This window comes from Trachurus japonicus, chromosome 19 (assembly GCF_045865225.1).
Source record: "Trachurus japonicus isolate A0001 chromosome 19, Traja_1.0".
In the NCBI taxonomy this organism is placed as follows: Eukaryota; Metazoa; Chordata; class Actinopteri; order Carangiformes; family Carangidae; genus Trachurus; species Trachurus japonicus.
Window position 1 is genome coordinate 24,269,871 of NC_140925.1, and position 17,382 is coordinate 24,287,252.

Below are 17,382 nucleotides of genomic sequence, written 5' to 3' on the forward strand. Positions count from 1 at the left end.
GCACATTTTACAGATAATGAACCAAAGATGACATAATTCTTCAGGATTTTTGCAAAGAAAGACTGGAATTCACCGGCTGGTGGCAGGTGCTGAGAGCCATGGCCAATGGAAAACATAAGAGAATGACTGCTGAAAGACATGCACACTGTACAAACACAGGCTACACCTCACAAAGAGCACAGTCACCATACTCTGAAAAGAAATCAAACAGGTCTCATCCACCTCAGTGTACACAGCATTCGGGCAGTGTGCCAGTATTTGCATAGCCATATTAGTTTGACACAGATAAACACGACTTTGATTCCAAACTACTTTCAGCCAAGTGTAATAACACAGTTCTGTAGCGACTTTAGTGTCAATTAAACAAGGCAATGTAGCATGCACTTTGTAATAGTTAAGCTTCAGCCTTCTCAGACCATTTTATCACTTTGTTTTCACAGGTGGTTTTTGCACAACACAGCCCTGAATACTCACTCCTCTCTTGACAGCTGTTTGCTGAGGCTTTCGCCTTTGGTTGTAGGAGGAGTGCAGGCAAGTCACTCAAGTAGTCTGTTTACCAGTCTACTAAAGTAAGATAGTGGGGCAAATGGGGAAAAAAACAGCTGACTGGGGAACTATTTCAGCACAAAAACAAATACGTTAAATAATAAAATCGGAGTTTTGAGTATTGCATGGCATATCCTTAGCAAAACAAGCATGCATAGCAAGAAGGTGCTTTCAAGTGCAATAGTAAACAGCAGAAAACTGAGTAGCGTTGAATGAAAAGTTACTTCCAGTGCCCGCTGTGTGCCGACTGTGAGAACCAGACTTGGTTAAGGAAGGAAACCACGCTGACTAATGTAATGACAGTAGCTGTGAGGGTGTGTGTGTGTGTGTGTGTGTGTGTGTGTGTGTGTGTGTGTGTGTGTGTGTGTGTGTGTGTGTGTGTGTGTGTGTGTGTGTGTGTGTGTGAGAGATGCGTTTCGACACATAACTGCGCACGTAACGTTTAGTAAGCGATAAACCCACAGTGACTGATGAGCATTTCCTCATTCACCTCCACCAAAATGCTTTAAATGGGTCACAGGAAGCTTTCAGTCTGTGCTAATCAACGTGAGTTAGATCCCGTATCAACACGGTTACCACAAAAAGATAAAACATAATGTAAGATAACATACCTGCAGGTCCTAATAGAGGTGTGCTCGTTAGGAGTCCGCTGAGGTGCTGTAACGAGTTTCGCAGTTTGTAAAAACAGCTGTTATCAACTTTAACCGCTGTGTTTTGGTTAGACGCTGAAGTTAAGCTAACTTAACGTCAACCTGAGCACGTCGCGGTAAGTGTCGGCTGTTCAAGTTACGAGTCCTCCTCGACGAGAATGAAAGAGAAATGCAAATAAATAGACTATTGTCCTCTATACAAAACAGTCGGGCACCCTCCACCGAAACTAAGGGGGGACAGCCGGGGCTCCGTCCTGCCCAGCCAGGGTACACAAGTTGGAAGAGACGAGCCGCTGCCGCTGCTGCTGCAGCTCTGGAGAAACTTCAAACTTAAAATGTTCCCTCGCTTCTGATTGGTCCAAACCCACTGCTGCGTTCACGTGCTTCTGGTAAACGCCCCCTCTCATTGTGGGGTCGTGTATTTTTGTCATGGACTATATATTTATAGGCCTAAATACAAAAAAGTCACTTTCCCTCATGAAACGGTTACTTACTCCTTTTTTATTTGGAAAAATAGCATAAGACTGGTGCATGAGACAAAAAGATACTTCCTATTTTCAGAAGAATTACCCAAACTCACCCCACCCAAACAGACACAACCAAGCCAGTAATTTGAATGCAACGTACAGTGTAAAAAAGAAAAGAAAAAAAGTGTATTACAGTAATCAATATTTAGGCTATTGGTGGATGAGCGGATTTTAATAGTTTTTTGTAATAAGGATGGCCCATTTTAAAGGATCACTACATACAGGCACTTGGTAGCTTGAATTACCCCAAGGATTAAAAGCCTAAAGTCTTTTCACCCATTAAAATATATTCTAATTCATTTATTGAATTTTGAATTAGTGATTTGAATCAGCAGAGTGTAATCAAATAAGCTTAGTGAAACATTACAATACTTGCCTCTGAGCACAGCCTAACACTGAAACTAATAGTCACTAAGTAGAGTAAAAATACTTCAAAGTTTTACTTACATACACAGTTGGGTAGAAAATGTTGTTATTTGTGATCCACTGCTGTTTACTGCTATTGCACTTCAATTCAGAGGAGAACACAAAAACATATTGTAATGCTGCATTATTTTTCATGCATTAGTGCAGCATACCACTGCTACTATTGCAGGTGATGTCTGCATCTTCATCACCTCTGTAGCTGCTCACAATGAAAAGGTCCATGATAATGTTGCAGCGCCTCCTGCTGCTCACATTTTGACAATGTAGGCTTGTTCCTCATGGTTTGCATAGTCAAAAGCAAAGAAAATACTGATTTAAATGCTGCAGCGTGACTTTCAGTTTGTTTTTCCTTTTTTGCTTTATACAGTGGGAGCCTGTATACTGGATTTACAAAGGCATACTGTAAATGACTAAATAGCAGTTTCCTTGGTTCATATACTGTGGCTTTGTTTATGAATTGCCTGAGGGGTTATACTCATGGGAACTGAGCTTTCATAGCAATCTTAAATCAATTTTATGTCATGATGACTTTGATTTAACTTAATTGCATTTCCGTCTGACATGATCTGTCTGCTGCGTGTACTGTACACTGACATTGGATTCTATGGGCGTGTGTGTGTGTGTGTGTGTGTGTGTGTGTGCATGTGTGTGCAGTAGTCTCTGGGGATTTCAACAATCACACAGTTGCGAGTTACAATTTAAAAATTTGATGAGGACACAGTCATTAATCATTCCTACACTCACATGTAAGAACAAACATGCACGTGCACACACACATGAGAGCAATTTCTGAACTGTATGAATTTGTTTACTCAGTTTTTCATTATGTCATAAATAATATTTTTCTAATCCAAAAGTGTTTAACCCAGTGAGTAACTGACAGCTAAATGATGAACGAATTGGCAAGTGGATTTTCATTTTTATTTTTTCATTTCTTTCATAGATTTGTGAGTGTATGTTTTGGAGTTTTTAAACCCCAGTTGATGCAGTTTGAAGTCCACTGCCCTGCCAATCACTCCGCTCCTTTCATCTGGCTCCACTCTCCTCTGTCTTTCAGTTGCAGGTCAGTTGGGTAACACTAAGCCCACCTGTAAAACACACATCCATCAGCAGCATGAACACCAAAACTGACATCCATCACAAACAATAACCACCCCCCAATGAGTGCAAAATGCAGGTTGAAACTTGTACTCCATGATTGTTTTGTGCTGCTGCTGCTGCTGCTGCTGCACTTTGTATTCCAGCATTTTACCTCTGTTGTTTGGGCTTTACAGTTTTAGCAAAGGTCACAATTTGCTGCGGGTGCCAGTGATTTTTCAGCAGTAATGAGATCATTTTCACCAGACTTATTGGGTGGCAATAACAGAAAGCACACAACATCATAAATCACTGCATTTCAGCAGCTCTTCTTCATATATCATCTTCTTTCCTGAACTAGGGGCATAATAAAATTTCAATAAAAGCATTTTCAAGAAGGTCTTGTTCTAATTTTATGCGTATTTAGACCTTTTTTGTTGAGTTATTCATCAAAAGGCATCACACCTTGCAGGACTTTGAATGTGCTTTGAATACACAGCATGCCTTTGACTTGACAGATGGTGATGCTGCAGGAATCGTTACCTTGTCTGAGCTCATATTAGGACACGCCCAGTTGTACAGGTAGTAATGAAGGCACTTGTCACTGACGGTGAACTTTAGCTTCTCCAGGAAACTCTTGTTATCCATCACATCCAGAGCAGAGAAGATGTCATAACCTTTCTATCAGCGAGAGAAAAGAGCATTTATTTTCTCCATCACACACAAAATCAAATGGTCTCAGCTTAGAAAAATGTTTATGTCAGTCAGCTAAATCATGGAGGGGAATCAATCTAAAATAGATGGATAGCTCACAGATTTAGCGAGGATCACTGTGTCCTCCATGAGGTCGGCCAGGTCTGTGGCAGATGAGGCGATGTAAAGGAGATGAGCTGCTCTCAGATCAGTGTGGACTGGGTGATTCAGCACCTTGTAAGAGACGCTATAGAAACTCACCACATCCGTCAGAGTGCCGTCATCACCCTGTGTTTGAAGAGCAGAGGGGAAATCTTATGGTGACCACTACAGTGTGATGTGTGATGTTTGGTAAGGAAACATTAAAAAAGTGTGAAGTCAGACCTCCACCACGTAGGTGTCAATCACATTCTCCCGTGGCAACAGCCAGTGCTCTACTTCCTGTAGAGACAGGACGGGGCTGAGGTGATACTTGCTGCTGCTTCTCTGCAGTAGTGAGTGTGTCCCCTCAATGTCGTTTTTGGTCATCGGCCGTACACCTTTGGTCTTTGTCTCCTTGGAGGGAGAAAAGGGGAATAAAAAAACAGCAGAACAGAAAAAAATTAAGCAGTGAGGATCTTTGATGGTTGAAATCTGTCTTTTCTTTCCCCGTCCAACACTTATTGTTTTTTCTGCCAGTCATACGGTAGTAGCAGTAACAGGTTTGTGTCTCTAGGTGGTAGCACAAACTAACCTCAGGCAGGCGGTTGAATTTGAGAGCTCTCTGCAGGTTCATGGTCTGTTTCAGACCCGGGTAGCTGACCTCCATCACCTTCCGGGGATTCAGAGGTCGATGCCAGTATCTAAAACAATTAGCTGTGTTTAATTGACAGTGACGGTGAAGGTAGGCATAAATATCAGAGGTATACACACATATATACAGCTCTGGAAAAAATTAAGAGACCACTCCCAAAATGATCAGTTCTCTGGTTTTACCATTTATAGATATGTGTTACATTTTTTTTGTTTTATTCTATCAATTACCGACAACATTTCTTCCAAAATTGAAAAAAAAAAAAAAAAGCTTTTATAGGCTAATGACTAAACTAGTCTAAATAACAAACTATCAAGTCTTTTCAGACCTTGAATAATAATAATAATGCAAAGAAAACATGCAACACAGCAAGAATATTTTAACTCAGGAAGAGTTTATAAATCAGTTTTTGTGGGATAATGTCAATGTTTAATCCCAGCAGTGGTTTTTATAATCTTCCTATAAAATCAGATGTGGTTCAGGTGATGACCTCATCAGTGTTTCATGTTTCAAGTAGAATGAGTTGTGTTTGTGTTGGTATTTAAAAAAAGAAAAGAAAAGAATGATTGTCATACATGTAGAGATGCTTTTAAGAAACAGTTGTGAAAGTGGTCTCTTAATTTTTTCCAGAGCTGTATATCTAATTAAAGAAAATTTGCAGCACCCATTGTAATATATAGTATGTTATACGTTTGTTGCTTGATATAATATCCTGAGATATGAATAAATAAGCAATTACCTAGTTAAGAAATAAAAATAGAAATCTGTCATGTTGAAAAAAATCTAACTTTTTTTGAGAGTTGAAAGCTGGTGGCTTGTAATGGTATGCTGATTATTATGGCTTCAGTTCCCTCATTTTAAATGAAATGTCAATCAGCCCTGTGTAGCAGCCATTACCTGCAGGAGCTGAGGGGAGTGGGCAGCACTATGTCTGCGGTGTAGACAGCCTGGCGGAGGCCCTGCTGGTTGACCCGTCTGGTCAGCTCTCGGATCAGAACTGGAGTCATCCGCTTGAGGCGCAGCTTCTTGTGAACACACAGGAATTTGACCTGCACCATCCGCTTCTGCCTGCAGACCACGTTTAAAGCATTTGCTTCGAGACATTTGCAGAAAAATTGCTACAGATTTGCTGGCTAGTGCCCTGAATATTAATATTACTCATTGGTGTTCACATAAAGTCATAACTATACATATATTTATGAGCTATACTCACGTCTCGTATACACGCACATCAGCAGGAACAGCAGCGATGAAGCCGACTAGCTTCTTATTGGTGTCGACTCTCACGGCACAGTGCCTCTGGGGCAGCCAGTTAGGAGGCTGCAAAGCCCTGAAAAAGAAAAGAACTTAAATGTAAGAGTATCTCAATAAACTTTTATTAAATACAATTTCCAATCCAAGTATTTCAGCACGAGTCGACTAAGCTGAAAGAATAACGCGGCTCCTGTGAACACCCGGGGCCAAGAACCTGTGCCACTTCCTGGAATGTTAATTACTGGTTTCAAAGTAAATTTTATTATGTTTTTATGTAAGTAAGTGTTGCCTAAAGGTGGAGATACAGTTTATGCAGATTACAGAGTAGTAAAGAGATTAGAGCAGCAATTCAAATATGTCGGAGAGTCGGACTGGAAATTACTCAGCGCTTTAATTCCTTTAGAGGAGTTCAGTATAGCTCCAACTGTGCTACATGGGTTAAAATGGTTCATACAAGGTGAAAAGGAGAGACACGAATATCAAAGACCTAGAGATCATAATAGACAAAGTGCAGCTGTTTGCTTACCATTGCAGGTACTCCTGAGAGAAGTTGAATCTGACGGTGTTGTCATCATCTTCAAGGTAGTTCTCATTCAGCAGAGTGCAGAGTTCCTTCAGCTGGAATGACAGATGCAAAAAAAAGACAGAAAGAAACCTTTGAATCCTGTAGAAATTTTGAGTACATTTTTTCCTGAACTTCACACAGACAAAAGTTTGCCTGCTGCAACTTGAGTCACTGAGGTTGTAACTCACCACTGTGCTGCTGCTCAGGTCCAGAGTGTCCCAGGAAAAACCTTGAGGCAGAGAGTAGGGCTCCTTACGGACACTGTCCCCGTCCTCCACTATTGGGCCATGAGTTGTAATGTTTTCACCTGAGGATGTTAGATTTTCATATCAAAATGACACATGGTACTTATTTCTCATTGTTTTAATCACAGTGGATGATGTAAGCAGTGACTTTTAACAATGTAAAATCTACTGTTTACAGGGCCTCTTTAGCATTATATAGAAAAGCATAACTTATGGGCAAATCAAACATAAAAGCCTGTAAATAATTATTATATCTTAAAGTGAACACAGACTTGGCTGCCATCCCCATATAACACAGGGTAATATCGAGCCAATTTATAGCTGAGAGTTGTGTTAAAAGTAGGAATGTGCTGGCAGAAGTAGCCCCCAAATGGACATGGTTTGAAAATATAGTACAACAATTTCCAAAAGTTTTGACTTTAATTATTTCTGCAAAGTGAAAAACACATACTGTATTTCAGTAATAAATGGGGAAGTTTATATTTCAGGGGGAAATGCCTGGTCATGGTCTGGCAGAGAATCAGATGAGAAGATTGATAAGTTGTGCTCGGCCTGTAGCAGCCTGTTAACTTAGCTTACCCTACCTTACCATTACCTTAGCATAAAGCACAAACAACTGGCATGGCTCTGACCAAAGGTTTGCAAAATTCACCTGTAAGCTTCTATAAAGCTCATGAATGGCCATGTTTTGTATTGACTGTCTATCCATGCTTCATCTGCATGAGGAATTACTGCTCACCCAGTTTGGGGACAGGCTGAGTCTCCCAGAAGCGGTAGGTATGTCTCTGGGCCTGCTGCAGGGTCTTGGGCAGACCTGGGCCCAGGGAGAAGAGGTGGAGGGCCCTCTGGATCTCCTGCTGCTTCTTCTCTGGCAGAGCGTCCAGCTGGGACAGAGGAGGACAGGGGACAGACAGACTGAAGAGACTGACATTTGAAAACAGATGCATGCAGTTAAAAGCACTTCTTCCTGTTTCTTATGCAACTGCCATAGAAAAAATCTAGTTTCTGAGTGTGCACACACAAATCAAAATAAGCAAACACATCGCTCAGTAGCCTATATACACTCACAAATAGACACAAACCATGGCAAATGGGTCTCTGGGTCCCTCTGGTTTCCAGGCATCTTCCTTCTTTTGCTTCTTTTTGCTCTTCTTCACACTCCCACCATCATCCTCTGTCAGCGTCTTTTCACTGAAAGACATATTCATGCTCTGACATTCCTGTATGTCTACATAGTATATTCAGTCTAGATATTCAGATATCAAGTCACTTGTGGAGAGGAGCGGTGTACTTACGGCGAGTTTGAATCAGTCATTGTAAATAAGTGCCGGTCCTTGAGGCGGAGGGTGAATGAGGGTGTTTTCTGTCACATTTGTGGTTTTTCAGCTCTTATCTCAACGAGCAGCAAGGGGAGGGGAGTTACCAAACCCAACTCACGCCCAGCAGATAGACAACTGAGAACAATACTAACAATTAAATATAAATTCATATGTCAGACAGCTGCTGGGTAGAGCTCAGGGGCAGATTAACGCTTAGGGGCTTGATTCCGGGAGCACATTTAATTGGTTGAGGTTGTCCACTTGCAGAGTTCTCATACATTCTTCTATATTTGAAGAGCAGAACTTTTTCCTTATTATATCTTTTGGGGAGAGCAAATCCGAATTTTAATTCTTCATTTTATTCTGTATTTGAATCTTAATGTAATAAATGGATAAATAAAAAGATGGACACATCAAAATGTTTTATATAGAGAGTTGCTATAAGATTGAAAGCATTTCAGTTTGAAGGAGGTTTTCTTTTGCATTGTTGTCTGATTTGTTTTTTTGTTTTTTTGTTTTTTTTAATGAAATGTATATGTGGCTTTTTAATTCACCAGGAATAGCTGCATTTTCAATGTCCTGGGTTAAGTTAAAACATAGCATAGATTAGGAGTCCCTTATTCAAACCATACTAAACTTGTTAAAATCCCCTTAAATAGAAGATAAATAGAAAACCACAAAACAACCAAAAGGAATAAATGAATTAAAAGTGAACCTTAGACACAACAAGTAAAATAGTTGGAGTTTGACTTTCACAGACTCATTTAAAATAGGTAATGTTAACATCCCAATGTTTGCAGAGGTGTTACGAGGTTGGCCCTACTTGAGACCACATTACCAGTATGTTTGTGATCTCACAGTTTGAAGTCAGTAATACTTACCCTTCCCTGGCATAACAGTGTATGATGAGTGCCTAAACATAATAATAACAAAATTGATAATGCTGTTCTGTGGAACCACCCCAGTATTTTTTGAACAGTTCCTTAGGGAAAACAAAACAGCTTAACAAGTGCAAAAACATGCGTCTTTATTACCACATTTACATACCTTCCTGACATGTTGTGCTTTTCTTTCTTTAGCTCAAACAACCTCAACAAACTTCAACTATCAGCCGATCACTGTTTGGCAACTCGTGCGATCGCTACTAGCATTCAAACGATCCACCAGCTCACAGCTTCTCCCCGCTGATCGTTCATAGCACTGCTGCTAATAATAATTGTGACATCTCTTGTATTGTGCATTCTCAGTACACCCCAGGGGAGGTTTACTGGAATCCCCGCAGAGTCTGGTACATGCTGCTCGTATTCATTTGGGGAACATCCTCAAGAGCACTGAGACAGTTTTTTTTTTTTTTTTTATGCCAAATGCATTGGTTTAACTATTAGTGCTATAAGTGGTTCAATCTCCTTTAATCCCTTTTTAGCTGGAATATATAGTTTGTGTAAAATAGATGTGGCCTTTTTTTTTCAAGCACAGACTAGAGATGTTTTTAATCTACTTTGTGGTTCCACTGTTACATTATCCAGGAAAAAGATGCTACCAACACATTCCACCATTAAAGGGATAGTTCAACATTTTGGCAAATTGGCCCATTGTCTTAATCGCTATAGTCATAGCAGTAGGTTCATTACCTTTATTTGTCGGTGTAAGCTATTTTTAGAATGGCGGAGCGGAGCAACAGGCTGCTCAGAGCTACGCTATGGAGGCTAAAGGAACTTCTTGGTTTCCCTCATCAAACTCATCAAACACAAAATCCAAAAACTCCAAAACGCTTTCGTGGACAAGTTGTGACCTGCACAATCACCACGCTATGAGATAATAACGGAACGCTACGAAACAGAGCCGTTTTCAAGGTAAATGGACATGATTTGAAAATATAGTACAACAATTTCCAAAAGTTTTGACTTTAATTATTTCTGCAAAGTGAAAAACACGTACTGTATTTCAGTAATAAATGGGGAAGTTTATATTTCAGGGGGAAATGCCTGGTCATGGTCTGGCAGAGAATCAGATGAGAAGATTGATAAGTTGCGCTCGGCCTGTAGCAGCCTGTTAGCTTAGCTTACCCTACCTTACCATTACCTTAGCATAAAGCACAAACAACTGGCATGGCTCTGACCAAAGGTTTGCAAAATTCACCTGTAAGCTTCTATAAAGCTCATGAATGGCCACGACAAATAAAGGTAATGACAAGTTGTGACCTGCACAATCACCACGCTATGAGATAATAACGGAACGCTACGAAACAGAGCCGTTTTCAAGGTAAATACAGAGTCTGCTTGCTGAAAAACTGTCCCTGAACGCAACTCGCATCAGTGGTTTTGCATGAATTTCCCTCTAAAACAGCTCCGTCTCGTAACGTTCCATTATTATCTCATAGCGTGGTGATTGTGCAGCTCACAACTTGTCCACGACAGTGTTTTGGAGTTGTTGGATTGTGTATTGGATGAGTTTGATGAAGGAAACCAAGAAATTCCTTTAGCCTCCATAGCATAGCTCTGAGCAGCCTGCTGCTTCGCTCCGCTGTTCTAAAAATAGCTTACACAGGCAAATAAAGGTAATGAACCTACTGCTATGACTATATGGATTATGGCAATGGGCCAATTTGCCAAAATGTTGAACTATCCCTTTAAGAAACTAGAGCAGGCCTGTAATCGGTAGCTCACAAACTGTTGATTTGACAGTAAAGAGGCCAAGGGCAAGGGCAGGAGAGAGGGCAGAGGAGCACGTCTCTCTTGAGGCTGCAGGTGCTTCAACACAATGCAACGCACAACATGTTCCGGCTATTACTCATGGTCAGTGCACTTCTCTTTTCCAGCACAGCGTCTTGAGATGCAGCCGGGATGACCCAACTGGTGACACGGCTGGCTCAGCTGCACGCCCCGGGGGGCAAGCAGCGGCGTGGCAGAGGATTAAGACTAAATGAAATTTCCAATTGAACAACACACAGCACATCTCTGGTGAGCTAACGCAGCTTCTCCTACGCTGTGTTTGTATCCAGTGTTCAGATATGTTTTTGTTGTAGTTGGATCCAATTTCTGCTGTGAATCCTAAAAATACTTTATTTCTCCCATAGGTTATTAAAATTTAATCTTGTAACTGTTCTGGGGCTCTCATAGCCAGCTGAAGAGGTTTGCTGTCATGTGGAAAATACTTCACCCATTTAGCTGAGAAGGTAAAGAAAAGTTGAATGTGTGTGTGCATGTAGTTTTGCATGATTACAGTCATACCTCACTGACTGACATTAAAGGGATAGTTCACCCAAAATTCAAATTTCACTCATTATCTACTCACCCTCATGTCGACTAAGAGCTGTGAGAATTTTCAGAGTCCTCCGTTCTTTCTCTGAGTTACGGGGGGGTCCGCGCAGCAGTATTTGTCCATATAATGGTTGTCAATGGATACCAACTTTCTTCGTCCAAAAAGACGCACCAAAAAACATCCAAATACCTCCATACTGCTCGTCTGTAATGTCCCTCTTGTATTGAAGCCCCAACATGAGAAATTGTTCCGAAAAAAATTAAATAAGTCTATATTTTAAGCTTGTTTGTAGCGGAAGCCCCCAGTGTCTCAGTTCACTGCTCTTCCTGTGACCGGCGGAACAATTTCTCATGTCGGGGCTTCAATACAAGAGGGACATTACAGACGAGCAGTATGGAGGTATTTGGATGTTTTTTTGGTGTGTCTTTTTGGACGAAAAAAGTTGGTATCCATTGACAACCATTATATGGACAAATACTGCTGCGCGGACCCCCCCGTAACTCAGAGAAGGCACAGAGGACTCTGAAAATTCTCACAGCTCTTAGTCGACATGAGGGTGAATAGATAATGAGTGAAATTTGAATTTTGGGTGAACTATCCCTTTAAATCTTAATAATCCATACAAAAAAGTGAGTGGAAGTTAATTTTATTAATTACAAAGGAAGCAAATAGAGCAGGTCTAATGACCATGCTCTATACAATATGATTAGCTAAAGGGTGAGCGGTAGTGTGGGGGAGAGATGAAGGAAAGAGGGAAACAGGATGATGGGAGGTGGCAGTAGCACAGAATTGCTCCCTGTTGCACAGCTGGGGGATGATGTGTCTCAGCAGCTCAGTCACATGCTTGAGAGACACATGAGCGAGGATTTGTCCATGGAAGTGCGCCACGGAGACGCCTCCCGGAAGCAGAATCGGGTGGATGAGCTCGGCGAGACTCAGCCAAACTTCTGGCAAAGAGAAAGAGATGTTCTCTGCCATCTCCAGGACCTCCTCCAGACCTTCAACGATCTGTTCCGCTGACAGGAGTCCTGAGTTGTGTATTTGCCACAGCAGCAGACCCACAAACTCCCTGATTTTGCTGCTGGAGGCCAAAGTCAAGTCCGCTGCAGACCTGACGAACATGTGCATCAGCGCGGGGTTGAGCTGTCTGACATGCTGCACAGCTTCCAGGAGGTCATATGTCTCCATGTATCTGTAGATGATTTCTTTAGAAGTGGTCTTCATGTTGTACATTGTCTGTGCCCGTTTTGTGAGAGGAGAAGGAGTCCGCTTGTTGCTTCTGTGTTTCTGCGGCTTTTCAGCGATCACGCCCGTGTCAGACAACCAGTTTGTCTCTGTCAGCCTGGCTGTGTTCCTCAGCAGGGGACGAGGCCTAGACGTCCTCTTCCTCCGCTTTCTGCTCGTCTCTGTTCCAGTTAAGTGTGAGTCCAGCATCTGCTTTGCTGCTCTCAAATCCAGATCCCTCTCAATGGTCTTGAGGAGCACACAAGCGCACTCCATGGATTCATCGTCACTATTGTCTAGTAAGGTTGTGATGCAGAGGTGTATCACAGCTACACTCAAAATCTTTGCCTTGTAAAGCTCACAGAGGAATCTAATGTTGTTGAGCTGAAGCTCTTCTTCCTGTCGATATGATACCAAAAACAAACATGTTAAGGTGTACACTTTGTCAAGATCCACATAAATGATATTTTATCTTTCTTATCCCTTCATGTTAGAAACCATGTCTTTAGAAAAAAGCAATATAATTCTCACATCCTTAGCAGTCTCCAGACGTCTCCGCCTCTCCTCTAAGCCGTAATCTGTGTGATAAACCTGAAACTGGTACTTGCAGTGTTTGACAAACAGCTTTCGGAAGCTGACGGAGGCGGTGGGGTCAGCATTCCTAGGGACTTGGATCTAAAGAGGAGGAACCAGAGAGAAACATCAATCAGACAAGATCAACTCCTGTTCTTTGGAAAAAATGCTGTGTCTGAAATTACTTTCTCATTCACTACTCCCTACTCACTATACTGTATGGGGAATTCTATATAAGTGACTATGTAGAGCCCATTGGTAAAATGAAAAAAACATTTTTGAACAATACAGTATATGCTGCTGTGCAGTCCATTACATTTTTAACTGTCACATAATTAAAACACTATTGATCAATGCCATCCACATGTGTGTGACCACAAAGCATTATGGTATATATTGCTTGCTCATAGTGACCATCTGTTATACTCTACTTTTCACGCTGAATATGAGATGCTATGAGTCACTAAAAAGTTTGGACAGCATAGTGAGTAGTGAGTGATTTTGGACACAGCCATAGAGATATTTATTTGGAAATGAGCACTGGAAATTTATTACGAAGTCAAAATCTGGAGAGCATTAAAGCAGAAGTAAACGGAATGTTTGTATTAATATAAGTCTTAAATAGTTCTATCTTCCGACAGCAATCACTTATATAGAGTGTTTGGTCTGAAACACGGGTCTGTCAGTCACTCTGCTCTGCTGTAAGCTGAGGAGAAAACTTTCCTTGTATCCTACAACCTTTATCCAATGAGGAGAGAGAACGGCATAAAGGGGCGGTCCTCTCTGTGTGTGCAGCCAAGGGATGCGCGTGAATGTGGTGACGTAGGGACGAGGGCGGGGACTGCTAACTCCATCGGCTGACAGGAAGTTAGCCAAAACCACCGGATCGCTTACTTCTGCTTTAAGATCAGAAAGTCTCAAAAAAGTGTAAGAAAGTTGTGACTTACCTTTAAAAGGGATTGGCATATAGCGGCGTAGAGGCCCGATGAGCTGGGCCTTAGCAAGGCTCTCTCATATACGATGTTGATGACAGATTTGACGTTCTCCTCCGCCTCAAAGTTCAGCTCCTTCAATCGTCTGACTGACGCCTGCAGCGTTCCAGGAGTCAGCCTGTCCATCAGGTTCCTGACACAGCTGATCAGGTCTCTGGGCTTCTCCTGCTGCTTCTTGGGTTCCTCAGTGGGAAGTGCAGGCCCCTCCTTCGTCTTGTTGTTGATGGTGGGATATGCAGGTCTTTCTTTTTTGGAAACACCAGCTTTGTTCTCTCTGAGGCCGGTCCTCTGTTTCCTCTGGTTGGAGGAAGATCCAAAGGTGACATCAATGTTCTGTCTCGGCTGCTGCTTGGAGAAGGCAGAGTTGACAAAGACGATGGGTTTGGTCTCTGTGAACTCTTCTGCTTTGCTCTTCATACTTCTTGAATCTGTCTTTTTCCTTGTGGAGGCCGTAGGCTCCACGAAAACAACCGGCTCCTGTTGAGAGGATCTCCTGTTGATGTCCCTCTTCTCCTCGGCTGTCAGAGGATCTGGCATGAACGAGAGATTCTTGCGTTTCTTTGCTCTTCCAGACATGGTTCTTGGTTCTCTTGGAGTTCTTGGTTGGCTGCTTGTTGTTGCGCTTCTCACAAATGAAAGTTGTGTCCACGCTGATGTTCAGCAAACTGAGAGTGACTGAAAACCTGTAAACCCTGGTGATGTCACAGTGGTATAGAACACTGTTGTCACAGTGACAGGGTTCCACAAAGAACTTGAGTGGCTGGAGTTCTCAGCAAACGGAATCAGATGATGAATTAGATAGAAACCAAACTGTAGGGTGAATTCAGGTATATTGGGACATCAGGTAATTTGGGACAGATAAGGAAAAACAATGCTTCCACTTGCCTTGAATGGGCTATGGCAAAGTTAAAGGTGATGATACATTCCTTTGGATGTCTACATTAAAAGTCACATTAAATATTTTGGGTGACATCACACAGGGGGGTGTGGTCAGCATCAAACAGGACGCTGACCCCAAATATCAGGAGGTAAGCAAAACGGCATGTGCTTTTGTTGGAATTTAATATAAGGCTATTACATTTGTATGACTAATTTACTGTAGGTATGAAAGTTATATTAAGATGTGTGATGCATTGGTGTACTAAAATAAACAAACATTGGTTTGTGAGGATGTTTACATTTTCTTAATTTGGACATTTTCTTGCATGTTCAGGTTATTTGGGACAGTGTTTATGGGTTTATATTGAAATATTTCAATAGTGTAGTCATATCTTACATGCTTAAAAGTGAGAAATTCTTACACATATAGAGAAAACAAGTACCTTTGTACATTTCAGAATATCAAATCAGCGGTTAATGTTGAATATGTGAAGTGACGTTCAAAAATAGGTCAGATTGTTTTATCTCTTATTATGTCATGAGTTATCTTTATTTTATATATTTATATTTAACAAAATATAAAAATAAATGTATTTTTAAAAACATGCAAGCTTCTCCTGAGGTCGATAGTCTGCTCACAATATGTTTTAGGCTATTAAATCTGCTGTATGTTGAAATAATTCGTATATTTGGTTGATTTGGTTACAAATCACGAGATTACAAACAATACACAACATAAAAATAATAGGCTATAGGCCTAATATACATAAATAAGCAATCTATTCATGTCTTTTTTAATGTAATTGCAGCTCCATGCAAAATCCCATTGCACAAGCCTGTGTCCCAAATTACCAAACCTACTGTCCCAATTTACCAAACAAGTTGCGAAAAAATAGTTTTGTGTCAAAACCTTTAAAATAGAGTGCTGTGCTCTCACAAAAGAATTTTAGCACATAATTGTTTCACATAAAGAATGCAGACACGTAGAGGAATCCAGACATATCTCATTTGTTGGGTTATTTATGAATCTTGATGACAAAAAATGGCTCAGAAAATGAATTTACAAAAATTGTCCCAATATACCTGAATTCACCCTACAAAGTAAAATATTTAAATAAATATATGTAATAAATGTCAAAGCTTAAAGCTGTAGTGGGGGAAAACAACAATTTAAGACAAAATTATGAGTTGGAATAAAAACACAGTAAAACTAGTGTACCCCAGTGCACCATTTAAAAAAAAAGAAAAACATAATTATGAAACCTCTGAGAAAACAACTCAAGTTTTTGGTGCAAATACTCTCTTGCTGACAAACAGACAGGCACAGGAAAAACATAAAATGACTGAAAACAGCTGTTTAAAGAGTCTTGAAGGTCTTTAAATGTGACCCCCACCATAGAAACCTGGCAACTGTGGCCTGTTGCTTTTCAGATTAGACGCTCTTTGTGTATATAGGAGCCACACACGTTTATTTGTCTGTCTTTTGGGGTTTATGTCAGGTCTCCATGGGTGGCAGTATAGAGTTTTCTTTATCATCACGGTGCAGGAAGTCAGGTGACGCATGGGGTGGAGGATCACGCGGTTTTTACCGCTCGCCACGCTCACTCCTTTGTTTTCCAGCCACAGCACTTTATTAGTTTATTTTGCATTAATTAAGTCATATTTTGTTGTAACCTTTTTGTTTATTAAACGGGAACCTCACCCAACCTGGACCAGCGCATTGGACAGTGTTTATTGAGCGCGTCAAAAACAGTCTCCCACTCCCATGCAGAGTGACTACAGGAGGGCAGGATAGTCGCTATAGTGTATTTTTCGAAATACTGATTATCCACCTGTTTAAAAATGATTAGATTTAGATTTTTTTTTATGTAAAACATATTTTAATGAGGATCAGATCCATTCTTTTTAGCTGTATAAAAGTTGAAGAAATGACCCTGGGAGTAGCTGTTATTAAATTGAGACTTTCACTCTTAGCTATGTCCATGTTTTATAATACAATAATTCATTTGCAAATTATTAAGCTTTCAATCCTTATTTTGGGACAACAGGGAAAGTGTTACTGTGAATCTTTTGTTCGCCTGCTAAATATCAGTGTAACAGATGCAAGACAACTGCTTTGTTCAGTTTCCCACATGTTGTGGCTCAGTGGGCTGCTGAGGGAACAGCTGCCATCCCAGGAGCAAACATCTGGATTTATAGCTTAGTAAAGGCTACCTGCCTGCCCCGCAACATCAATGACATTACATTAATGTCAGGGTAATTTAGATGAACCTAACTGAACTGCCACTGCCTCCAAATTAAACAGGAAGAAATTCATTACATTAAAATATTATTTACTTCACCGCATCAATTACTGTG

At 40.9% G+C, this 17,382-nt stretch overlaps 3 protein-coding genes across 4 annotated transcripts in view; all 3 read right to left on the reverse strand.

Annotated features, from left to right (window-relative positions):
• The window catches only part of svild (supervillin d), a 49,157-nt gene extending 47,624 nt beyond the window's left edge, over nt 1–1,533 (reverse strand). For both annotated transcript variants that reach the window (XM_085762312.1, XM_085762311.1), the window contains exon 1: nt 1,158–1,533. The gene's annotated coding sequence lies outside the window, so the exon portion shown is untranslated. The remainder of the gene's footprint in view (nt 1–1,157) is intronic.
• A 1,312-nt stretch (nt 1,534–2,845) lies between these two features.
• On the reverse strand, nt 2,846–8,196 carry LOC146968155 (glycylpeptide N-tetradecanoyltransferase 1-like). Its single transcript, XM_085760777.1, has 12 exons — nt 8,072–8,196; nt 7,859–7,967; nt 7,516–7,660; nt 6,720–6,838; nt 6,493–6,584; nt 5,926–6,042; nt 5,610–5,780; nt 4,653–4,761; nt 4,304–4,474; nt 4,040–4,207; nt 3,770–3,907; nt 2,846–3,237 (listed from the first exon to the last, which is right to left on the reverse strand). The coding sequence occupies exons 1-12, from the start codon at nt 8,089–8,091 to the stop codon at nt 3,214–3,216; spliced, it is 1,383 nt and encodes a 460-aa protein (XP_085616903.1). The 5' UTR covers nt 8,092–8,196; the 3' UTR covers nt 2,846–3,213.
• A 3,793-nt stretch (nt 8,197–11,989) lies between these two features.
• Nucleotides 11,990–14,819, reverse strand: LOC146968156 (eukaryotic translation initiation factor 4 gamma 1-like). The gene is made up of 3 exons (XM_085761334.1): nt 14,101–14,819; nt 13,112–13,255; nt 11,990–12,979 (listed from the first exon to the last, which is right to left on the reverse strand). Exons 1-3 carry the CDS (start codon nt 14,719–14,721, stop codon nt 12,050–12,052), a joined length of 1,695 nt encoding a protein of 564 aa, XP_085617460.1. The 5' UTR covers nt 14,722–14,819; the 3' UTR covers nt 11,990–12,049.
• Nucleotides 14,820–17,382: the final 2,563 nt, after the last annotated feature.